This window comes from Sapajus apella, unplaced genomic scaffold (assembly GCF_009761245.1).
Source record: "Sapajus apella isolate SASKATOON/1434 unplaced genomic scaffold, GSC_monkey_1.0 scaffold43, whole genome shotgun sequence".
NCBI classification, from domain to species: Eukaryota; Metazoa; Chordata; class Mammalia; order Primates; family Cebidae; genus Sapajus; species Sapajus apella.
Window position 1 is genome coordinate 4,563,945 of NW_022436983.1, and position 25,880 is coordinate 4,589,824.

The window sequence follows — 25,880 nt, forward strand, 5'->3', positions numbered from 1 at the left end:
GTGTGTGTGTGTGTGTGTGTGTGTGTGTGTGTGTGTGTGTGTGTGTGTTCCCTTCCTTCTTTTCTCAAATTTTTATTTTTAGGTATAGGATCTCACTGTTGCCCATGTTGGGGTGCTATGGAGTGATCATATAACTGCAGCCTCTGCCTCCTAGGCTCAGGTGATCTACCTGTCTCAGCCTCCCAAGTAGCTGGAACTACAGCCACATGCAACTACACCTGGCTAAATTTTTTTTTTCTTTTGAGACGGAGTCCCGCACTGTCGCCCGGGCTGGAGTGCAGTGGCACAATCTTGGCTCACTGCAACCTCTGCCTCCAGGTTCAAGTGATTCTCCAGCCTCAGCCTCCCAAGTAGCTGGGATTACAGGTGCCTGCCACCACACCCGGCTGATTTTTTGTATTTTTAGTAGAGACAGGGTTTCACTATTTTGGCCAGGCTGGTCTTGAACTGGACCTCGTGATCCACCCATTTCAGCCTCTCATAGTGCTAGGATTATAGGTGTGAGCCATCGTGTCCAGCCCACCTGGCTAATTTTTTAATTTTTGGTAGAGACAGGGCCTCATTATATTGCCCAAGCTGGTCTTGAACTCCTGGGATCAAATAGTTCTTCCAACTTGGCCTCCCAGAGGGCTGAGATTACAGCATGAGCCACTATGCCTGGCCTTCCCCACTTCTTTCATCTAGGTATTTGCAATCATAGTGTATAGACTTTTTTTTTTTTTTGAGATGGAATCTCGCTCTGTCACCCAGGCTGGAGTGCAATGACGCCATCTCAGCTCACTGCAACCTCTACCTTCCAGGTTCAAGCGATTCTCCTGCCTCAGCCTCCTGAACAGCTGAAATTACAGGCACCTGCCACAACACACCTGGCTAATTTTTTATTTTTAGTAGAGATGGGGTTTCACCATGTTGGCCAGGCTGGTCTCCAACTCCTGACCTCAGGTGATCTGCCAGCCTCAGCCTTTCGAAGTGCTGGGATTACAGGCATGAGCCATTGTGTGTGGCCCCATAATGTGTAGACTATTACAGACTATTTAATATCTTTACATTTTCACCTAACATCATAACTTTATCTTTTTTTTTTTTTGCCCACCTACAACTGTCTTGATTGAGTTACATATCTATCATTTTCTGTAATTGCATTCCATTCTTCATAATTATCAAAGAATGTCAAACTCAGTTTTTTAAATAAGTTCAGAGAGTTCCTTTGGTATTTAAACAAAATTTTATATATCTTGAGAACAAACTGCCTTAGTTTGCCACGTGTAAGAATTATTAATTTGTTTTGACCTAAACTTGGAATTGAATATTTTTCTGAAACAAAAACTTGTTTCCTCTTGTCTTAGGCATGCAGAGAAGGAGAAGAAAAGTCTTAGATACATCAGTGGCATATGTGCGGGGAGAAGAGAACTTAGCAGGCTGGCGGCCCCGTGGGGACAGCCTTATCCTTGAGCACCAGTGGGAGCTGGAGAAGCTGGAGCTCCTACATGAGGTATGCAGGGGCAGGGTTGCTCAAATGCGAGAACTCTGGGACAAGATTGCCAAAGTATCAGTCTTCGTCCCTGCTGCTCCGTGTGATCATGGCTTTTCACTTTTCTCTCCTTAGATCTTAATGAGCTTTGTGTTTGCTAAAACAGTAGTATTGATCTTCGCAGGTGGAAAAAACCCGCCACTTCTTGCTGCTACGTGAGAGACTTGGTGACAGCATCCCTAAATCCCTGAGCGACTCGTTATCCCCCAGCCTCAGCAGTGGAACCCTCAGCACCTCCACCAGCATCTCCTCTCAGATCTCAACCACCACCTTTGAAAGTGCCATCACACCCAGTGAGAGCAGTGGCTATGATTCAGCAGACATCGAAAGCCTGGTGGACCGAGAGAAAGAGCTGGCTACCAAGGTGTGAATCCCTTCATCTTTGCTGAGCATCTTCCCACCATGAGGCTTCACCAGCTAGCCCCTGAGTTTGTTCATTTTCCACACCTTTGTTTGAGGGCCTCTGTTTGAAGGCCTGAGATAATACTGTGAATGTAGAAATAAAAAGTAAGACACAGAGTTCCTTACTCTTGACAAGCTTACAGGGGTCAGGCACAGTGCCTCATGCCTGTTATCCCAGCACTTTGGGAAGCTGAAGCAAAACAATTGCTTGAGCCCAGGAGTTCCAGACCAGCCTGGGCTAACATAGTGAGACCTCTTCTCTACAACAGTAAAAATTAGGCCTGGCATGGTGGCTCATGCCTGTAATCCCAGCACTTTGTCGGGCTGAGGCAGGCAGATTACCTGAGCTCTAGAATTTGAGACCAGCTTGACCAACATGGTGAATCCTCATCTGTGCTAAAAGTACAAAAATTAGCTGGGCGTGGTGGCGGGCACCTGTATTCTATTCCCAGATACTCGGGAGACTGAGGCAGGAGAATTGCATGAACTCAGGAGATGGAGGTTGCAGTGAGCTGAGATAGCTCTACTGCACTCCAGCCTGAGCGATAGAGTGAGACTCCATCTCAAAAAATAAAATAAAAATTTTAAAAATTAAAAAATATAAAGGCTTACAGAATAGCAGGTCGCAAGCATATAGTAGAGATGTGTGTTTCAAATGCTATGCGAGTCAGAGGAGAAGCCTCTGTAGTTGGGAGGGGCTGATGAGCTGACTTTGGATGGATGTACAGGAGGGAGGCAGCGGTGTCCTGCATGATCAGTCTTCGGGAGTTCATGTGGGAATGGAAAAGGAGGTGTGGAGTGAAGAATCCCGTGTACTGCACTGCAGAGTTTAGCATGGATGTTGGGAGCAATGGAGAAATACTTTAAACAGGTGTTTGTGTTTTAGAAAGATTTATCTGGCAGAAATTGAGAATAGATTGATGTTGAAGAAATATGCTGAGAAAGGGAGGGAAGGAAGAATTTTTTTTTTTTTTTTTTTTGAGACAGTCTTGCTTTGTCACCCAGGCTGGAGTGCAGTGGCCTGATCTTGGGTCACCACAACCACCGCTTCCTGGGTTCAAGTGATTCTCTTGCCTCAGCCGCCTGAGTAACTGGGATTACAGGTGAATGCCACCATGCCCAGCTAATTTTTGTATTTTTAGTAGAGATGGGGTTTCACCATGTTAGTCAGGCTGGTCTCGAACTCCTGACCGTGTGATCTGCCCGCCTCAGTCTCCCAAAGTGCTGGGATTACAGGAGTGAGCCTCCATGCCCAGCCAAAGAATTCTTTATTACAGTAATCTGATGAGAAAAGATAAAAGCTTTTTTTTTTTTTTTGAGATGGAGTGTTGCTCCCATCACTCAGGCTGGAGTACAGTGGTGCAATGCAACCTCCACCTCCTGGGTTCAAGCGATTCTCCTTCCTCAGCCTCCTGAGTATTTGGAATTACAAGCATGTGCCACCATGCCCAGCTAATTTTTGTATTTTTAGTAGAGACAGGGTTTCGCCATGTTGGCCAGCCTGGTCTTGAACTCCTGACCCCAGGTAATCCAACCAACTCAGCTTCCCAAAATGCTGGGATTACAGATGAGAGCCACCATGCCTGGCCAGATAAAAGCTTTTTAAAGAAGGCAAAGGTGGCCGGGTGCTATGGCTCACACCTGTAATCCCAGCACTTTGGGAGGCCAACACTGGCAGATCACAAAGTCAAGAGATCGAGACCTTCCTGGCCAACATGGTGAAACTCCGTCTCTGCTAAAAATGCAAAAATTAGCTGGGTGTGGTAGTACGTACCTGTAGTCCCAGCTACTTGGGAGGCTGAGGCAGGAGAATCCCTTGAACCCTGGCGGTGGAGGTTGCAGTGAGCCAAGATCACACCACTATAGTCCAGCCTGGTAACAGAATGAGACTCTATCTCAAAAAAAAAAAAAAAGGCAGAGGTATATGGGATGAGGAGGAAGGGGAATCTGGCTGGATACTGCCTTCTTCTCCAGGGCTTCATTTAGTCATTGAGTTTTTGTTTTTGTTTTGTTTTACATTTACTGGTTTATTAGAAAGGATGGTACAAAGGAGATCAATGGACAGAAGATGGATAAATACATAGGGAGAGGAGATGTGGAGCTTCCATGCCCTCTCTGGGAACCCAGCCCTTCAGGAGCCTCCACCTGTTCAGCTATCCAGAGGCTCCTGGCTGTTGACATTTTATGTTCAGTTTGCACTTCTCTTTCTCTTCTTTAGTGCCTGCAACTTCTCACCCACACTTTCAACAGAGAATTCAGCCAGGTGCACAGTAGCATCAGTGACTGTAAGGTAAGCACATTAAAGCTGTAATTTTTAGCCAGTGTGTTGATAACTAATTTCTCCACAGCAACCCAGATTACCTGTTCCTGGTTTATGCTGGTTTTCGGCAGCTGGACACATGGGCATAGCATTGTATTTCAAAATGTATGACATACTGCACTGGTATTCATTCTGATTTTTCAGTCAGAACACTGACTTCTAAAGATAAAAGTATTCCTTTGTGTCTCTTAAGAGTGATTAGAAGGTGGGAAACATTTTGACTTTTTCATGAATCCTTTGGAGGAGAATATTCCGTAGGGAAGTAGTATGTTATTCTATGCCAGGGTACAAAGAAACTGTGAGGTTCTTGGTGGCATAAGTTTTTATTGACTTTGACAAAGGGTGAGGTTAAACACTCCAGAATATTTCTGTGTCGTTCACTCAGTTCTAGTCAGCTTGACCTTGAATGCTCCAAGCTCATTCCTGCCTTCGGGTCTTTGCACACCTACTATTTCTTTGCCTGGAATTGCCTTTCTCCAGGTGTTCCCATGGTTGGCTCCCTTACTTCTTTCTTTCTTTCCTTTCTTTCCTTTCTTTCCTTTCTTTCTTTTCTTTTCTTTCCTTCCTTCCTTTCTTTCTTTCTTTCTTTTTCTTTCTCTTTTCTTTTCTTTTTTCTTTTCTTTTCTTTTCTTTTTTCTTCTTTTCTTTCTTTCTGAGATGGAGTTTTGCTTTTGCTCTGTCGCCCAGGCTGGAGTACAATGGTGCAATCCTGGCTCACTGCAACCTCTGCCTCCTGGGCTCAAGCGATTCTCCTCCCAAGTAGCTGGTATTACAGGCATGCACCACCGCGCCCAGCCAATTTTTGTATCTTTAGTACAGGTAGGGTTTCACCATGTTGGCCAGGCTCATCTTGAACTCCTGACTTCAGGTGATCCACCCACCTCAGCCTCCCAAAGCGCTGGGCTTACAGGTGTAAGCTACCACAGCTGGCCTCTCTTGTTTTTCTACTCCATTATCACCTCCTGTGAGTGGATTCTGTTAACCACCGGATAATAAATCTGACAGCTCTCTGAAATTTTCTACCCACCTCTCTTTCCTACTTTTTTTTTTTTCCTATAGCACTAATTACTACGTGATGCTTTTTTTTTAAAAAAAAAAATTTTCACCAGTTGTGGTGGTATATGCTTGTAGTCCCAGCTACTCAGGAAGCACAGGAGGATCGCTTGAGCCCAGGAGTTGGAGGCCACAGGAAGCTAGATTGCGTCACTGCACTCCAGCCTAGGGAACAGAGCAAGGCCTTGTCTCTTAAAATTTTATCTATGTATTTATTTATTGAGAAATAATCATTGTACGCATAGGCTTGTTTTCTTAAATGGCCTTTTGAAACAAGATGTATCAAAGCAAGGCTCTGGTTGTTGAAACTCCCTGTTTTTATTGTAGAGGCAGCTTTTTTCAGCTGAATGTAACTTGTAGTGTTCTGTTTGCTTCCAGTTGTCTGATATCTCTCCAATTGGACGGGATCCCTCTGAGTCCAGTTTCAGCAGTGCCACCCTTACCCCCTCCTCCACCTGCCCCTCTCTGGTAGACACTAGAAGCAACTCTCTGGATCAGAAGTAAGTACCCAGATTTCACTGAGAGAAGCCAATTTAAGAACCAAGGAAAATGTCAGTCTTCCTCTAGCTCAATGGTTCTCGACTGAAGGCAGCATTCGGAAATGCATGGGAGCCTTTTTGGCTATCACAGTGACTGGAGAGGTGCTAGTTACTGGCATCTCTTCACATTGTGGTTTACTAACGTTCTGCATCCTCAGCTCATTGATGAATCTCTTCATCCCTTTCTGCTAGTTTTGTCCTCCATTCCTACCCCTGCTTATCTTCCCAGTCATAATATCATAGGAAGTCCTACCTTGGGAAAAATATTTTGAAACTGTTTAAAAAAAAATATTTTGATGCCACTGCAAAATATGTAGGTAAGAAAAATAAAGACAAGGCTAGGTGAGGTGGCTCCCAGTGCTTTGGGATACCAAGGCGGGCGAATTGCTTGAGGCTGGGAGATTGAGACCAGCCTGGGCAACATAGCAAGATGCTGTCTTTACAAAAAATAAGATAGGCATGGTGGCCTGTGCCTGTGGTCCCAGCTATACTCAGGAGGCTGAAGTGGGAGGATCTCTTGAATTCAGGAATTCAAGGTTGCAGTGAGGTTTTATTATTGCACCACTGCATTCCACCTGGGCAACAGAGCAAGACCCTTTCCTTAAAAAAAGAGAAAGAAAAAGACAAATTTGGTTAGGCACAGTGGTTCATGCCTGTAATCTCAGCACTTTGGGAGGCTGAGGTGGGCAGATCACCTGAGGTCAGGAGTTCGAGACCAGCTTGACCAACATGGAGAAATCCCGTCTCTACTAAAAATACAAAAAAAAAAAAAAAAATTAGCCAGGCATGGTGGCACATGCCTGTAATCCCAGCTACTCGGGAGGCTGAGGCAGGAGAATCACTTGAACCTGGAAGGCAGAGGTTGCAGTGAGCCAAGACCGCACCATCACACTCCAGCATAGGCAACAAGAGCCAAACTCCATCTCAAAAAAAAAAAAAAAAAAAAAAAAAGACAATTTTAGCCTAGAATCCATGATTATCATCATAATCAATTCTTTGCAATGTACCCTCAAACTCGTGTGCATCTTTATCAATTATGCTCACCTGATATTATCCACCTATCTTATTGTACCAACACTGACACAGGCAAAGGTGGCTAGAGAATATAACACAACCAAATAATTTCATTAAATTTAGGATGCCACAGACTGTAAGGACTACTTTATATACTACTAAGAAGAAAAAACATTGGCTGGGAACGGTGGCTCATGCCTGTAACCCCAGCACTTTGGGAGGCCGAGGCAGCTGGATCACCTGAGGTCAGGAGTTTGAGACCAGCCTAACCAACATGGTGAAACCCTGTCTCTACTAAAAATATAAAAATTAGCCGGGTATGGTGGCACATGCCTGTAATCCCAGCTACTTGGGAGGCTGAGGCAGGAGAATCACTTGAACCTGGGAGGTGGAAGTTGCAGTGAGCTTAGATTATGCCATTGCACTCCAGCCTGGGTAACAAAAGTGAAACTCCATCTCAAAAAACATAAAGGGAAGAAGAGGAGAAGCCGGGGGGTGGGGGGGAGGAGGAGAAAAAAAGGAGGAGGAAGAGAAAGGAAAAAGAAGGGCAGAAGAAGAAAAAGAAGCACTGGCACCTAACTTCAACATGCAATCAATTATAAGATGAATCCCAAATTAAGAAATGGTGGCTGAGTGTGACGGCTCATACCTGTAATTCCAGCACTTTGTGGGGCTGAGGTTGGAGAATTGCTCAGCCCACATGTTTGAGACCAGCCTGGGCAACATAGACCTTATCTTTAGAAAAAACAAATAGAATAGCTGGGCATGGTGGCATGCACCTGTGATTCTAGCTACTCAGAAGGCTGAGGTGAGAGAATTGTTTGAGCCTGGGAAGTCGAGGCTGCAGTGAACCATGATTGTACCACTGCACTCCAGCCTGAGTGGCATAGCAAGACCCTCTCTCAAAAAAAAAAAAAAATCAGCTAGGTTTAGGGGCAGGAACCTGTAATCCCAGCTACTGGGGAGGCTGAGGCAGGAGGATTGCTTGAACCTGGGAGGTGGAGGTTGCATTGACCCAAGATTGTGCAGCTGCATGCCAGCTCAGATAACAGAGTGAGACTCTATTTCAAAAAAAAAAATGATAAAGTATAAAACATTTTAAAATGGGCTTTTTAAAATTAGTGAGATACAATTAATTATGCTAGACTGGAGAGCGCTAGAGAGGTGCTAGCTACTGGCATCTCTTTACATTGTAGCTTACTAACTTTCTGCATCCTCAACTCATTGATGACTCTCTTCTTCATCCCTTTCTGCTAGTTTTGTCCTCCATTCCTACCCAGGTAGAAAGTCTGATACAATACAGAGTATAGGAATTTATTTCCACCACAACAGTCATAAGGGCTGATCCAGGTCAGTGGTGCAGTTCTGCTCTGCACGGCCATTCAGGCTCTTTCCATTTGTTTGTTTTCTCTGGCATTTTCTAAGGCAGTGGCCCTCTGAGACTTCAGTGTACATCATCATCTCCTGGGAGGCTTGTTAAAGCACCCATGGCTCAACCCCACCCAGAGTTTCTCATTCCGTAGGTCTGGCTTAGAGTCTAAGAATTTGAGTTTCTGAGTTTCCCAGGTAAAGCTGCTGCTGCTGGCCAGGAGCACACTTTGAGAAACATCACTTTTGGTGTAGCCATGGGACTAAAAAGAAACGGAATAGAGTTCATATTCCAGATAATGTGTTCAGAGGGCTTTAATATAGGCCGAGAGACTGTGACTTAGTAGTCATCAGTGATCAATTTCCTTTCATAACTTTAGAAGGATGACACCAGTTGAATTCAGAGTTAACTTTTTGAAGCCAGCTTGTCTCCTCAGCTGAGCTGTCTGAAATTCAAGTTTGCAGCTGGGGTTTAGGGAGAGGCATTGTGTGTTCCTCCCAGTGAGACAGTACTCACTATGCTTTGATCATAACTGATACTCTTGTTACCCTTTTCTTTCTAATCTCTCTCTTTTAAAGGACCCCAGAAGCCAATTCACGGGCCTCTAGTCCCTGTCCAGAATTTGAACAGTTTCAGATTGTCCCAGCTGTGGAAACGCCCTATTTGGCCCGAGCAGGAAAGAATGAATTTCTCAATCTTGTTCCAGATATTGAAGAAATTAGACCAGGGTGAGTACTATATTGATCAGGAATGCCAGCTGTAAGAAACAAATCCACAGGAAGAGTTGACTGGCTAGCTCTTCTCTATGGGGTCTGTATTGTAGTCTGATGCAAGTTGAGTCTGTGGTGAGAGGGCTGGCCTGGGTTTCTCCAGTTGGATCTCATGATACATCTCCACCCTGGCACAGCATGTTGCCCTGGCGTGGTTTTGCTCTTTTGCTGTATTACTTTGGCAGATAAGATGGGAGGCCAAATAGGTCATTTGCCTGTTTTGTTGAATCTAAGGACTTGGCCTAGGTGTGATGTATTTTGATGGTCCTTAGTTCATGATCATTTTCTTCTTGTGAGAAACTAAATTTCTGCCATACTGTCCTTTTTAGCTCAGTGGTCTCTAAGAAAGGATACCTGCATTTCAAGGAGCCACTTTACAGTAACTGGGCTAAACATTTCGTCATCGTCCGTCGCCCTTATGTCTTCATCTATAACAGTGACAAAGACCCTGTGGAGCGTGGAATCATTAACCTGTCCACAGCACAAGTGGAGTACAGCGAGGACCAGCAGGCCATGGTGAAGGTCTGTTCTCCCTGTCTTGGTTTTTTATCACCACATACGTCCTTCCCTTTTGAGTTCTGAACTCTCTGTTATGTAATGTGAAATTTCCCTTTCTTTCTGATCTTGAACTTCCTGTGTGGTGTGCTATATGCCTTGGGAATATGGCGGGGCAGTCCCCATTGCTGTCTCTGTAGTAACTTTCTTGTCTGCCTGCATTTCTTTCAGACACCAAACACCTTTGCTGTCTGCACAAAGCACCGTGGGGTCCTTTTGCAAGCCCTCAATGACAAAGACATGAACGACTGGTTGTATGCCTTCAACCCACTTCTCGCTGGCACAATACGGTAAGAAGTTGTTATTTTCTTTGAGATGGAGTCTTACTGTGTCTCCCTGAAGTGCAGTGGCGTGATCTTGGCTCACTGCAGCCTCTACTCCCTGGTTCAAGTGATTCTCCTGACTCAGCCTTCCCAGTAGCTGAGTCTACAGGCATGCATCATCATGCCTGGCTAATTTTTGTATTTTTTATATAGGCAGGGTTTCACCATGTTGGCCAGGCCGGTCTTGAACTCCTGACCTCAAGTGATCTGCCTCAGCCTCCCAAAGTGCTGGAATTACAGGTGTGAGCCAGTGCGCCCAGCCTAGAAGTTATTCTATGTTTTCTCTCTCTCTTTGGCTTTTGGCTTCAGAGATACCAGCATAAATAGGAAAGGAAGTATTTTTTAAATAAATTTAAAAGAGAGGAAGGACAGGAGTGTAAATTGGTTGTGGGGTGGTAATGAGGCCCCTGCATCTCATAAGACATCATGATGTTCTGAACCGCCAGGGAGACTGGTCACACATGTGCACCGGTTATTTTCCTTCTTTGTCTTTTTGTTCTCAAGAGGTCTGCAGATGGGGTCCAGGGGACAGAGTAAAGGGAGGACAGTGAGAACCTTAGTGGTCTCCCAACCTCCAGCCCTGTGATTGAGCCTCAGGTTCTCTAAGGGCTTGTGTCACTGGGTCCCAGAGTAGAGACCCTAGAGGCCTAGGCCGGTGGTGGCAAATAGCAAGAGGCTCCAGGAGGGAGCCTCAGAGGGAGAGGACTGTGAGGGGGCAACACTTGCACCCAGACTTCTAACCCTACCTCCCTGTTTGTCCCCCATAGGTCAAAACTTTCCCGCAGATGCCCGAGCCAGCCGAAATACTGACTCTTCCGAGTGCCCTCACTCGCCTTCGAGAGATAAAGAAAGCGTTACCTCTCATTTCTCTTTGTGATTCTTGATGGTGACTCTTGTATGTAATCCTGTGGCTTAACTACTTTTTCCCTCCTTGTCCAGAACTTTTCTAGCTCTCCTGTTCCCCATCTCCATTGCTCTGTACTCTTATTTTTCCCGTGCTGAGAATCTTGTTAGTAGCATGTGGCCTAACAAAAGGAAAAAAATGTTTTTTAAAACACACACACAAACATACATAAAACCCTGAGGGGATCTGCTGAATCTCCAAATTATTGTGGGTGTACTTTGGCTTCCTTTTGTATGATAGGTCCCCATCATGACCACCTCTGATGTCTGTGCTGCCGTCACCAGACACCTTTGTCTGTTTTTCAAGACAACATAATACTTTATTTTTTTTCTCTATTTGTGATATCACTTTAATTTTTCTTGGGTGGCTTAGAGACTAAGGGAGGAGACATCTGGCCTTTTTAGAACCTGAGAGGGTTCTAAAATCTTTTTAGAAAGATTTAGAAAGGGAAAAAAAATCTTTTTTCCCTCTCTGTCTCTTTTTGTCATGGCTAATCCCTGCATTTCTAGTCAGGGAAAAGTGGCAGTGAGCATAGAACTGGGACAGTTATATTCTGAGTCAAAGTTGGGGCTTTTTTAGAGCATAATTATGGGATTTTTAGTTACTGGTAGAGAGAGGAGGAGAGAGGCTTTTCAGTGGGCCTGGGACAGTGGCTGCTGTTGACGTCATGTGAAGGGAAATGCAGGGGATGCTACTGGTGGATTTCTGGGGACCCCAGGGTTTAGCCGTGAGCCATGACGGAGCCACAGGCAGTGTGATTCTTGTAGCTCCTCAGTAGGATTCCTACCCACTGTTTTTTCTCTGTTGGGAGGGAAGTTCTTTTCTAGGAGTTTCTCAATTCTGTTCTTGGCATTAGTGATGGTGGTGGTACAGTTGGAATTAATGCCATATCATACACAAGTGTTCCACAAGGCGGGAGTGTTTCACTTTCTGGTGATAAACTTGATGGTCATTGTTATGATTAAGGTAATGCTGAGTAGGCCAGGCGTGGTGGCTCACGCTATAATCCCAACACTCTGGGAGGCCAAGGTGAGTGGATCACCTGAGGTCGGGAGTTCAAGACCAGCCTGACCAACATGGTGAAACCCCGTTTCTTTTTTTTTTTTTTTTTTTTTTGAGACGGAGTTTCGCTCTTGTTACCCAGACTGGAGTGCAATGGCGCGATCTCGGCTCACCGCAACCTCTGCCTCCCGGGTTCAGGCAATTCTCCTGCCTCAGCCTCCTGAGTAGCTAGGATTACAGGCACGTGCCACCATGCCCAGCTAATTTTTTTTTGTATTTTTAGTAGAGACGGGGGTGAAACCCCGTTTCTACTAAAAATAGTTAGCTGGGTGTGGTGGCGGGCACTTGTAATCCCAGCTACTCGGGAGGCTGAGGCAGGAGAATTACTTGAACCCACGAGATGGAGGTTGCAGTGAGTGGAGATCACACCACTGTACTCCAGCCTGGGTGACAGAGTGCGACTCCTTCTTGAAAAAGAAAAGATAATGCTGAGTAGCGACCTTATGATTGTTAGAACTCCCTTCGATCAAAGAAATGTCGCTTTCAAGCGTAAACTTGGAAGTCTCCCTGTGAATTCAGCAGTCGTTTTCATTGATGCTTGTCAAATTGAAGATGCTTTCAGTGATGCTTATCTCTCTATACTCATAAATAAGCAAATGTGGCAGGCTTTCCTTTCTGGATCCCAGGATTAAAACTAACCCCAATCACTACTCCAAACAACACAAAATATGCCCAGGATTTGTTGCTTGTCCCCTGCTGTCTCACCCCTCTTTGTTACTGGCTCTTCCCCATCTGGTGTGGAAGTACTGCCCAGGGAGAAAGGAAGAAGCTTACTGCGGGACAGACCAGGTCATCTGGCTCTCAGAGACTGTCAGAGAAGATGACTCTTTTTCTTTCAGCTGCCACTAAGTTTTCCAGGATGAGAGGGGGCAAAAGAAAGCCTCCAGGTGACTTCCTTTGCTTTGCCAGTTGTCTTGGGACTGTTTTACACCATCCTTTATTTCCCTTGCTCAGACTTCTCTGTTTCACCATCGCTCAGGCATTCAGGAAAGTGTCTGCTCGCTCCCACTTGCTGAGGTCCATGGCCTTGAAGTTGCTGACTCTCAGGCGATAGGCAGCTGGATTACTTTCCGCTTCAGGCAGCAAAGGCCAGGGGCTCACACGCCTCTGCAGAGTTGTTGCTAGGGAGACTTGTGTCATCATCCACAGTCTTGTTTCTGACTTCCTAGTTGGGCTCATCTCTGAAGAACAGGTCTCCCAGCTTCTGTTATTTTATCTGCCTTGTGAAGAAGAGGAAAAGTTAATCGCAGAGAGAGAAAGGAGAGGGTAGAATCACAGGCTGCTTCTGTACCTGAAAAGTGACCAGCGGAAACTCTATGGCGGATTTTTTTTTAACTTTCGTCCTCCTGTTAAAACATAGGTCACTAACTGTGATGTTATTTGTTTTCTAAGTGATATGTGAGATTTTTAAATGTAGTTAGAAGTTTCTTCATTGTCTGATGGACACAATATGCCCTTCTGGTGTATACTCAAACCAGCAGGATCTGTTGGTGCTTAGAGTTGGCTGCCTGGACTGGAATTAAATCTAATTTCAGCGAAATGAAGATGGAATTTAAAGGTCACTTTTAAAATTAAGTCATTGATGCTGCTGTTACAGAGTGTGACAGGATCCATGTCTGTGACACAGGACGGTGGAAGCCTGAGAGAGAGTGAAATTATGTGATACACTGAAATGACTTTTGTTTTTCTTTTAACTCAAAACAAAACTGGTTGGAAAGTCTTTGCTTTGGAAGTGTCAGATGTTAGAACAGGCCAAACTGGACTGTCTGTTCATAGCGTGCCTGGATAAAAAGGCCTCTTAGGGGCCCGGAGGGAGCAGAGTGGTCGTGTCCTGCGTGTTCTCTATCTTTGGAGAGCCCCTGCTGTGGCTGGGAGGTGCAGACAGCCCCTGTTGGCCCCTAGCACATCCAGGTTGGGTGCAGCCTTTCCCAATAGAACCATCCCCGCTTTGAAGCTCTGAGAGAAGATTTATGGCAGGAACTGTTTGTGAGGCTCTAGCTGTTGCTGTTGTGGTGGGAAAGTTAAACTCAGCCCTTAAGGAAACTACCTTTATTTATTTATTTATTTTCTTAAAGCACGCCTTTAAACAAGCAAAAAGTTTAAAAGGAAGAAAGAATTATTATGCAAATTCAGAGAAATTAGTGCTAGTTAAAACTAATCTCCTCCTCCTCCTCTCTCATCCTCCTTTCTCCCGCCAAAGCAAAATATGGCCTCACTACCAACCCCAAACCAGTGTTCAGATCATCTCTGTGTCTGTGTGCCCTCCTGGGAGTCAATCAGCGCTCAGGCCAGGACTATGCAGGGCCAGCCAGCCCATGCGCTAGTCAGGAGCACAGGCCAGGGCTGTCTGTGGCAGTGGCCGGGCACCTGAGCCCCAGCTCGTTGTTAAATATGCTGACGGCAAGGGGCAATGGAGTGAGGGTTCCCAACTAAGAACCACTATTATTTGATATTTTTTCCCCTTCAGTCACATAGAGTTCAGATAACTGCACCTATTTTTATGGATTTTTCAGCTAATTTCAGATGAAAGAATTGTAAACTGCCTCTTGGGATCTAAAAACAAGGTGACTTTTCCTGGCACATATTCCAAAGCAAAGACTTTGTTGCCTGCTGCTTATTGTCTAATTTACAGGGATATTTAATTGTGTCGGGTCTATGTATATTTATACAGCTATACCTACTTGCACAGTGGATTGGCAGAGAAAGGATTCTCCAGTGTGCATGCCCATCGGTACTCTTTCTGCATTTCCCTCATGCTGCGTCCTGCCCAGGTTCCAATGGACAGTAATCAGGGCTTGTTCATTTGACTTAGGTCTTTCAGTTTTCCTTTTGGTTCTCTTTTAAAAATGTGATTGTTAACCTGTTCCTTAAAAAAAGATTCAGCCGGGCGCGGTGGCTCATGCCTGTAATCCTAGCACTTTGGGAGGCTGAGGCAGCTGGATCACCTGAGGTCAGGAGTTTGAGACCAGCCTGGCCAACATGGTGAAACCCTGTCTCTACTAAGAATACAAAAAAGTAGCCAGGGGTGGTGGTAGGCGCCTGTAATCCCAGCTGCTCGGGAGGCTGAGGCAGGAGAATAGCTTGAACCCAGGGGGTGGAGGCTGCAGTGAGCCGAGATTGCACCATTGCACTGGGCGACGGAGTGGGACTCTGTCTCAAAAAAAAAAAAAAAAGAAAAGAACAGTTTTGCTGCTGATCTCAGAAGGTTTGCTGGATGTGTTTACGTAGGACTCTAACTTGTGTGCACTACATTGTCCACCAGCGATTCACCCTGGTGTGTGGCCAGACCACGACTGTGTAGCAGGAATGTTTTAATTTGCGCTTCCTTAGTAAATTGAAATATCAGCCGAGAGATTATTTGCCGCTGTTGTTCAAAAGACCATTTATGAAGTTAGTATTTAAGCCCCATAAAATCTTTAAAAAGCCTCTAGTCATTTAAAGGAAGAAATCAGAGTTGCTATAAAATTCACGTAAAAAACTGACAGCCAAACGACTGTGCTCAGATGGAAAGTCTGAGCCGAGGCTGGTCTCTTGCCAAACCCCGGTGGTCGTGTATTGTTTTTCATGTCTTCGAGTTGATTTTTTTTCATTCTGCCTATTCTGCCATCAGTTCACCTGAGGAGTCCATCAGGCTTCTTGTATTTAAGGCATCGTCTTAGAGTCTGTGGCTCTAAAGTACCTGTCTGTTGAGATTTCAAGTCTCTTGTCGCCATCCTCACACATGACAACAAAACTCATAATGCATAAGTGGCCTTTCTGAACCAAGACTTTGCAAATTGATCTCTCCCCAGTGAAGGAGTTGAGCACATTAGCAACAATGTACATTATTAATTTCGGATTTTCATTTTCATGTTTTATTTTGTAAATATTATCTGATGTTTGGAGCTTGAGTATACAGATTGTAAATATAGTTCTTGTATTTGTACTAATTCTGATTCTCTTGCTGTATAGCCTTAGATGTGCAACGCAGACATTATCTAACTGTGTATGGTAACCTTGCATCACAGAACTATTAGTGAACGAGGTAAAAATAATAAAGGTACAACCAGTGCATCAGAAAGCTCTCGATGTGCATTTATTCTTGCACCCCTTGAAAGGTAATTACACAAAGATGTCTTGACTTGCAAAGATGATACCTTTCTAAGACAGAAGTCGTGATATCACCACTTATGTGTTCCTTTCTGATATTCAAAATGGTAGTTTTTATATAACCAAGAAAGCTAATATGGTGCTATTTCTTTATTTATTTATTTATTTATTTTTTGAGACGAAGTTTCACTCTTGTTACCCAGGCTGGAGTGCAATGGGGCGATCTCGGCTCACCGCAACCTCCGCCTCCTGGGTTCAGGCAATTCTCCTGCCTCAGCCTCCTGAGTAGCTGGGATTACAGGCACGCGCCACCATGCCCAGCTAATTTTTTTGTAGCTTTAGTAGAGACGGGGTTTCACCATGTTGACCAGGATGGTCTCGATCTCTTGACCTTGTGATCCACCCGCCTCGGCCTCCCAAAGTGCTGGGATTACAGGCTTGAGCCACCGCGCCCGGCCTGGTGCTATTTCTTTAAAAGCACTTTTCTCCCAAAGATATAAGTGGTTGTTTTAGACGGAAGATTTGTTGTTTTTCTCCTGAAGCTTCCTTGTATGCCTTCCAGTAATTCCATAGTGTGGTGTTGGTTTTGTTTTTTTTCCTTTTGAGATAGAGCCTTGCTCTGTCACCCAGGCTGGAATGCAAAGGGGTGACCTCAGCTCACTGCAACCTCCACTTCCTGGGTTCAAATGATTCTCCTGCCTCGGCCCCCTGAGTAGCTGGGATCACAGGTGTGCACTACCACGCCTGCCTAATTTTTGTATTTTTATTTTTATTATTTTTTGAGACAGAGTTTCACTCTTGTTGCCCAGTCTGGAGCGCAATGGCATGATCTCAACTCACCTCAACCTCTGCCTCCCCACTCAGCCTCTCGAGTAGTTGGGATTACAGGTGTCCGCCACCACACCTGGCTAATTTTTAAAATATTTTTAATAGAGACGGGGTTTCACCATGTTGGCCAGGCTAGTCTTCCCTGACCTCAGGTGATCTGCTCTCCTTGGCCTCCGAAAGTGCTGGGATTATAGGCGTGAGCCACCATGCCCAGCCAATTTTTGTGTTTTTAGTAGAGATGGAGCTTCACCTTGTTGGCCAGGCTAGTCTTGAACTCCCGACCTCAGGTGATCCACCTTGCCCGGCCATCTTGGGTTTTTTGGATGGGGGAGGGTAAATGGGGATTGGAAAATTTCAGCCTGTCAACTTAATTTGACAATCCCCCATCATGAGCAGAGCATGAGCAGGGGCCACTGTCCTGGGTGCTTGGGGAGAAACAGAAGGGAGGGAGGAGCAGCTCTCAGGTTAAAAGCAATGATTTGTTCAACAAATATTTGAGTACCTACCCTATGCCTGGTGTGCCACTGGGTGCAGTAAGTCAGCAGCAAACAAAGTAAGCCCGTGCACTTGTGCCCTCCCATTAAACAAATGTATAACATCAGTCGTAAGTATTTCGGAGGAAAGCAGCTAAATAAAAGGATGAAAGAGGGGTGGACGGAGGCATCTGTTTAGATGGCATCGTCAGGGAAGGCCTCTCTTAGGAGTTCAAATCTGAGCAGACTCTAAAGGATAGGGTAAGCCATGCAAACCCCTGGGCAAAGATGTCTCCAACTAGAGAAGTGAAGCCCTTGAGGCAGCAGTGTCCTCAGTAGGTTCCAGAAATAGCAAAGTCGCTGCTGTGGATTCAGGGACTGGGAGCGCAATAGAAGATGTCAGAAAGTAGCCAGGGACCAGGGTATTTAGGGCTTAGGTGAAGAGGACTTAGAATTTCCATGGAGTGAGTGGGAAGCCACTGAAGGCTTTGGAGCACAGGAGTCACGGGCTTATTTGTGTTTTTTGTTTGTTTGTTTGTTTTGAGACAGAGTCTCTCACTGTCACCAAGGCTGGGGTGCAGTGGCACAATCTTGGCTTACTGCAGCCTCCACCTCCTGGGTTCAAGGGATTCTCCTGCCTCAGTTTCCCAAGTAGCTGGGACTACAGGTGCACACCACCATGCTCAGCTAATTTTTTGTGTGTGTATTTTTAGTAGAGACAGGGTTTTACAGTGTTAGCCAAGATGGTCTTGATCACCTGACCTCATGATCCGCCCGTCTCAGCCTCCCAAAATGCTGGGATTACAGGCGTGAGCCACCGTACCCAGCCACTTATTTGCATTTTTAAAAGACCATTTTGACTGCTGAGTGGAAAACAGTCTTTATACTCAGGCAGGGACAAGTGGGAAAAAGGGGCAAAATAAAGAGGGGATGGTGACTTAGACTAAGGTAGTGGCAGTCTAAGTAGATAAAAATGGTCAGATTCAGGGTACGTTTTGCAGTTAGAACTAACAGTTTTCTGAGAGACTTCATGCAGAGTTGGAGGGAAAGGAGAAAAGTGACAAAGTGCCTGAGTGAAAAGAACAGCATTGCAGTTTCCTACAGTGAGGACAGTTGGTAGAACAAAAGCTGAGAATGGTCACACCTGTAATCCCAGCACTTCGGGAGGCCAAGGTGGGAGGGTCGCTGGAGCGCAGAACTTCAAGACAAGTCCAGGCAAGGTAGTGAGACCCCCATCTCCACAAAAAAAAAATTAGCTGGGTATGATGGTGCATGCCACTAGTCCCAGATACTCAGGAGGCTGAGGCAGAAGGATGGCTTGAGCCCAGGAGTTGGAAGCTGCAGTGAACTGTGATCTTGCCACTGTACTCTAGCCTGATCAACAGAGTGAGACCCTGACTGTTAAAAAAAATAAAATAGGCTGGCTCACGCCTGGAATTACCAGCACCTTGGGAGGCAAGGCAGGCAGATCATGAGGTCAGGAGTTTGAGACTAGCCTGGCCAGCATGGTGAAACCCTGTCTCTACTAAAAATACAAAAGTTAGCCGGGCACAGTGACATGTGCCTATAATCCCAGCTACTTGGGAGGTTGAGGCAAGAGAACCCAGGAGGCAGAGGTTGCAGTGAGCCAAGATTGTGTCACTGCACTCCAGCCTGGGCAACAGATCGAGACTCCATCTCAAAAAATAAAACAGAAGGCTGGGCGTGGTGGCTCACGCCTGTAATCCAAGCACTTTGGAGGCCAAGGTGGGCAGATCACCTGAGGTCGGGAATTCAAGACCAGCCTGACCAACATGGTGTAACCCCGTCTTAAAAAAAAAAGAAAAAAGAAAATAATTTGATTTGAGTCATGTTCACTTTCGGATGCCAACACATGCACCTGAGTGTGTAGTCAATGAAACAGTTGGCTGGACTAGCAGGATTCAAGGGGCGTGGTTGGGGCTGGGGACACACATTTGGGAGTTGTCAGCATGAAGACAGCAGATCGAGGCTCAGGCAGGGAAGGAGACCTGGAGATTGTGTGTAGCTGGCAGGAACCAAGGACTCCATCTTGGAGCTTGGTGCGCCCCAACACATAGAGGTCAGGAAGAGAGAGCAGTCCAGCCAGGAGGACAAGTAGTGGCCATGGCGGAGAGCGTGGAAGATTGAGGAAGTGGGCGCTATGTCCAGGGCAGCCAGTAGGTTACAATAAGGACTGAGCAGGGACCGCAGGTTTTGGCAACTGAAAGGTGTAGGAAGTCCAAGGGAGCCAGGGAATACTCTAATTTTTCCCAATTTCAGAACCACTTGAGAAACAAAAAAGACAGATAGGAGACCAAAATACCACCCTTATTCCTGATAACATTGCTGTTAGAGAATGTGGCTTACATCTGGGAACATTGGATTTCTTTTCTTTTCTTTTTTTTTTTTTTTTTTTAGATGGAATCTCATTCTGTTGCCCAGGCTGGAGTACAGTGGCATGATCTCGGCTCACTGCAACCTCCATTTCCTGTGTTCAAGCGATTCTCCTGCCTCTGCCTCCTGAGTAGCTGGAATTACAGGCGTGTGCCACCACACCCAGGTAATTTCTATATTTTTAGTAGAGACAGGGTTTCACCATGTTGGTCAGGCTGGTTTTGAACTCCTGACCTCACGATCTGTCCGCCTTGGCCTCACAAAGTGCTGGGATTACAGGCACGAGCCACTGTGCCCAGCCCATTGGATTTATTTTCTAAGTCTCACCTTCAGAATGAGATGGTTTAGAGTTGCACTTCTTGAACTTTACTGTGCACCAGTATCACGGGTATCATACTAAAATGCATGTTCTGATTGAGTAGGGCTTTGGTGGAGCCTGAGATTCTGCTTGTGTAGTAAGCTTCCAAGTGATGTCAGTATGACATTGTGGGGACCACACTTTGAATAGCAGAAGTTAAGAGGAATCAGCGCATATATCCTTTGAAGGCAGCTGAGGTTCGGGGAGAGAGGGAGGAAGCAGCCGGGCAGTCTGTGCCTAATGGCTCCTTCCAGACTCACAGGAACGTCCCAGTAATGGGGCTCACTTCCCATGGAGGGGGCATCAGGAGTGCTTGTACACTAGCAAGGTCATTGATGAGCAGAGCATTTGCTTGAGGGCGCCTTACTGGAGTAGGTTCTAGGGGAAGTGGGAGGAGAGGAAGCTGAAACAGTACAAACAATTCTTTCCAAGATTTTTCTGTAAAAGGGAGAAGACAAATGGGGTAAGTGGAAGGGGATGTGGGCTAAAGGAGAGGGTTTTATTTTAAAGAAGGGAAATGGCATGGCTTGTGTATATGTTAATTGGAATAAATGAACTGGGAGGGAAACCTGGCAGTGAGGAAGACAGTAGGGCGGAGAGAGTTGCGGAGTGTGTCTGAGGGACTGGGGGCCGGTGCACAGCAGAGAGGTAGGTCCCAGATCCAGCTGAGCACCCTGCTTTCTCCACAGCGCTGCAGAACCTCAGTGATAGGAGCACTGCAAGCCTCTGGATTGCTGGGATGGGACCCTTCAATCTTAAAAGTTACTGTCTGGCTGGGTGCGGTGGCTCACGTCTGTAATCTCAGCACTTTGGAAGACCAAGGCAGGTGAATTACTTGAGGTCAGGAGTGTGAGAGCAGCCTGGCCAGCCTGGCGAAACCCCGTCTCTAGTGAAAATACAAAAATTAGCCGGGCGTGGTGTTGGATGCCTGTAATCCCAGCTACTTGGGAGGCTGAGGCAGGAGAATTACTGGAACCCTGAAGGCGAATGTTTCAGTGAGCCGGGATTGTGCCATTACACTCCAGCCTGGCAACAAAGTGAGACTTTGTCTCAAAAAAAAATAAAAAAGGTAACGTGGTAATGTCAGCCCTAGGGGTTACATCAGGCCACGTCTTCCTGAAACTGGGCTTGCAGTTTAAACTGGGTGATCATCCCAGGATCAGTGCTTGTTAAGCTGGTTGTGCTCAACTAGACCTCACCCAGGAGCATGTAGGATTGGGTCCTCACTAGGGTTCCACTCTTAGTAAGTCCCCATGTCTCTTGCAAAGCTGATGGTTTGGGAAGTCAGGTGGCCCATGCAAGTGTGCAGGAGTCTGGTGCGCTGCTTTTCTGTCTGGTTTTTCTTGTTCTTCCACTTGTAGTTGGATGGGGAGACATCCCACTTTCCCATAGGAACTCCTTGTCCCTGCACAGACCATTTTACCTATTCTGAGCACATTACAAGCATACTTCTCTGGCATTGGAATATATGGCCTCTGGGTTTTTTCAGAATTACTCCTTCTACTCTGGAAGCTGACATGGAAGGATTGCTTGAGTCCAGGAGTTCAAGGCCAGCATGGGCAACAAAGCAAGAACCACCTGTTTCTTAAAAAAATAATAAGGCCAGGCGTGGTGGCTTACACCTATAATCCCAGCACTTTGAGAGACTGAGGCAGGAGGATCACTTGTAGCCAGAGTTCAAAACCAGCCTGGCAACTTAGTGAGCCCCTATCTCTACAAAAAAAAAAAAAAATTAACTTGGCAGAGTGGTACATACCTATTGCCCCAGCTACTCAGAAAGCAGAGGTGGGAGGATCCCTTGAGCCCAGGAGTTTGAGGCTACAGTGAGCTATGATGATGCCACTGCACTGGCACCTGGGTGAGAGAGCAAGACCCTGTCTCAAAAAAAAAAAGGAGCTGGGCATAGTGGCATGTGCCTGTAAATCCCAGCTACTTGAAAGGCATCATGTCATACAGATGCCTCTGACCCCAGGAGTTCCAAACCAGCCCGGGCAACAGGGTGAGACCCTGTCTCAAAAAAAAAAAAAAAGCGGGGAGAGAGATCCAAGATGGCTGATCACTAGCAGCTCAGGATTGTAGCTCCCAGTGAAAGCGCAGAGAACGAGAGGACGCCACACTTTCAGATCAATTTTTGCTGCTCATACACCAGGTGATTCCCAGCGGAGGAGCCCCACGGGTCGCCAGCGCGACTCTTGTGGCCGGCGAGGCAGTTTTGCCACTGCCTTGGTGTGGTGGTTCTTGGTGCAGAGTCAGAAAAGCACCATCAATCATAACGCCGCTGTTTTGGCCGGCGCAGTGGGTTGCTCAGATTTTAGCACCGGGAATCAACAAGTTGGACATCCATTCAGAAACCCAACTATAGGCCGGGCGCGGTGGCTCAAGCCTGTAATCCCAGCACTTTGGGAGGCCGAGGTGGGTGGATCACGAGGTCAAGAGATCGAGACCATCCTGGTCAACATGGTGAAACCCCGTCTCTACTAAAACTACAAAAAAATTAGCTGGGCATGGTGGCACGTGCCTGTAGTCCCAGCTACTCAGGAGGCTGAGGCAGGAGAATTGCTTGAACCCAGGAGGCGGAGGTTGCGGTGAGCCGAGATCGCGCCATTGCACTCCAGCCTGGGTAACAAAAGCGAAACTCCATCTCCAAAAAAAAAAGAAACCCAACTATAAAGACGGTAATTATAAAGACCACAGATGGATAAATCTATAATGAAGGGAAGAAACCAGCCTAAAAAGGCTGAGAATACCCAAAATCAGAACGCCTCTCCCTCTACAGGGGATCACAGTTTCTCATCAGCAATGGAACAAGGCCTGATGGAGAAAGACTGTGTTCCATTAACAGAAGCAGGCTTTAAAAAGTGGATGATAAGAAACTTCTGGGAATTAAAAGAACTTGTTCTAACCCAATGCAAAGAAACTAAGAACTTTGGAAAAAGGTTTGACGAAATGTTAACAATAACACACAATTTAGAGAGGAATATAAGTGAATTAATGGAGCTGAAAAAACACAAGAACTTCGCGAAGTATGCACAAGTTTCAACAGCTGAATCGATCAAGCAGAAGAAAAGATATCAGAGGTCGAAGACCAACTTAATGAAATAAAACGTGAATACAAGATTAGAGAAAAAAGGATAAAAAGGAACGAGCAAAGTCTCCAAGAAATACGGAACTATGTGAAAAGACCTAATCTACGTTTGATAGGTGCACCTGAATGTGACGAAGAGAATCAATCCAAGCTGGAAAATACGCTTCAGGATATTATTCAGGAAAACTTTCCCAACCTAGCAAGGCAGGACAATATTCAACTCCACATAACACAGAGAACACCACAAAGATATTCCTCAAGAAGACCAACCTCAAGGCACATAATCGCCAGATTCACCAGGGTTGAAATGAAGGAGAAAATACTGAGGGCCGCCAGAGAGAAAGGTCAGGTTACCCACAAAGGGAAGCCTATCAGACTCACAGCAGATCTTTCAGCAGAAACCCTACAAGCCAGAAGAGAGTGGGGGCCAATATTCAACATCCTTAAAGAAAAGAACTTTCAACCCAGAATTTTACATCCAGCCAAACTAAGCTTCATAAGCGAAGGAAAAATAAAATCTTTTGTGAACAAGCAAGTACTCAGAGATTTCATCACCACCAGGCCTGCTTTACGAGAGCATCTGAAAAAACCACTACAAATAGAAAGGAACAACCAGTATCAGCCTTTCTAAAAAATATCAAAAAATAAAGAACATCAACATAATTAAGAACTTGCATCAACTAATGGGCAAAACAGCCAGCTAACATTAAATGGCAATATCAAACTCACATATATTATTATTAATTCTAAATTTAAATCGACTAAATCCCCCAATCCAAAGACACAGACAGGCAAAAAAAGCCAAGACCCATTGGTATGCTACATCCAGACCCATCTCACATGCAAGGATACACAAAGACTCAAAACAAAGGGATGAAGAAAAATTTACCAACCAAATAGAGAGCAAAAATAACAAATAAATAGAAAGCAGGAGTTGCAATTTTCGCTGATAAAGTAGACTTTAAAGCAACAAAGATCAAAAGAAGCAAAGAAGGATATTACATAAAGATAAAAGGATCAATGTAACAAGAAGAGCTGAAGATCCTAAATATATACGCACCCAATACAGGAATACCCAGATATATAAGACTTATAAAGAGACTTAGACTCCCACACAACAATAGTGGGAGACTTCAACATCAATATTAGACAGATCAATGAGACAGAAAGTTAACAACGATATCCAGGACTTGAACTCGGATCCGGAACAAGTAGACTTAATTAACATTTATAGAACTCTCCACTTTAAATACACAAAATACACACTCTTATCAGTACCACATCACACCCATTTACAGGCTTAAATGAAATATTGGTTGGCTGCTTGTTATTTTCTTCCCTCATTTTTTTTTTCATGTCTTTATTATTAAACACAATTACAGGCATACCCATTTTTAGACTGCATTCTACCCCTGGCAATAAAGCAACACCCCTGTTCTCTCTCCCTCTTCCTCTTCCCCTTTCTTCCTCTCCTTCATTCTTTTTTTTTCTTTTTTCTTTTTGTTTTTATTCTTTCTCTTTCTTTCTTTCGCTCTTTTAAAAAAAAAAAAAAAAAAGTACTCTTTCTACCTAAAATATATTCAGGCCATGTGAGTTCACCTACAAGAATTATGTAGTGAGTGAGTGTCAGAGCTGGGATTTTTAAATCTGCCCTAACTAATATGTTACTTTACACACCCTCTTACATAAGTCAAACAAGGATTCCACCCTGGGACATGTGCAGAGAGGACTGTTTCTGTAGAACTTGAGCTCATGCTTTGATTTTGGGATTTGGGGAGTTAGGGCAAGCCAGAAGGTTTTTCTAGTGGATAATAATGTGTGTTGACTTTCTTAGGCATTTTAAGCCAAGCACTTGAGGAGTTTCTAAAAACTGAAAGCTAAAAGTCAGCATGACACAGCTGTAGCGAGCCCTGGCTTGATTCTGTTCATCCCCAGGGGAAGACTTGCCTTTGTTCCAGCCCTGCCCTCCTAAGCCAGTTTGCTGTGGTTTTCCAGCAATTCTGGGAAGCAATATTTTTTGCTGCTTATGAGAACCTTAACATAGAAATGGAAAGTTTGTGTAGCATGTAACATTATTAGAAGGGAAAGAAAGGACTATATGATTAGATACATACTGATTTTATGCAATATGTTTGCATAAAATGATGTCTCCCCTAGTAACTTGGTGAAAGTAGTCACATTGACTCAGCATAATTTCTCCCTTGCTGAATCTCAGACTAGAGCAATCAATTTGTTCCTGCAATAAAGTCTGCTGGTAGCTTTCCTTGTAACTGAGCCTCGTAGAAAGAGGAAGTAGTTGCAATAAAGTTAAAAGGGATGCCTGTTACCAAAGTTCTCTTAAGGGAGCCATTGTGTAAAGTTCTACTTGTGAAATTTCTGCAAGTACTGTTTGTTCTCCAAAACCCAGCTTCCCATCGAAGGTCAATTATGCATCTCTAAAATGCAGAGATACCCAGGTTCACTGGGAACACAGTCACTGAGAGTATCCATGACCATGTCCTACTAAACCTATTGTGAAAGAATGCCGGGCTCAGCCCTAGCGGGTAGACTTGGGTTAAAGTTCACCTGTGCCACTAACTAGCTGGAAGTTCAACTTCTCTGAGCTGAGTTTCTTTGTCACATTAGAGAATATTAATAATGGCATATGAAAATTGTGCAGCAGTCTGAAGTTCGCAAGGAACTTTCATGGACATTAGCTCATTTTGCGGTGCCCACCCTGGGAAGGAATCAGGACAGGCAGGCAGTGGCATCCCACTTGTCAAGCAGCCTGAGGACTGCTGTAAGCCTCTGGGGCAGGGCAGGAGTTTGAGG

General features: G+C 45.2%; 1 protein-coding gene across 18 annotated transcripts in view; it reads left to right on the top strand.

Annotated features, from left to right (window-relative positions):
- Window positions 1-11,195, top strand: part of KIF1B (kinesin family member 1B) — a 182,554-nt gene extending 171,359 nt beyond the window's left edge. For all 18 annotated transcript variants that reach the window (XM_032300335.1, XM_032300355.1, XM_032300354.1 and 15 more), the window contains 8 exons: window positions 1,347-1,492; window positions 1,656-1,895; window positions 4,152-4,223; window positions 5,685-5,806; window positions 8,807-8,956; window positions 9,328-9,520; window positions 9,725-9,843; window positions 10,644-11,195. In XM_032300335.1, coding sequence (XP_032156226.1) covers window positions 1,347-1,492; window positions 1,656-1,895; window positions 4,152-4,223; window positions 5,685-5,806; window positions 8,807-8,956; window positions 9,328-9,520; window positions 9,725-9,843; window positions 10,644-10,686 — 1,085 coding nt within the window. In that variant the 3' untranslated portion in view covers window positions 10,687-11,195. The remainder of the gene's footprint in view (window positions 1-1,346; window positions 1,493-1,655; window positions 1,896-4,151; window positions 4,224-5,684; window positions 5,807-8,806; window positions 8,957-9,327; window positions 9,521-9,724; window positions 9,844-10,643) is intronic.
- Window positions 11,196-25,880: the final 14,685 nt, after the last annotated feature.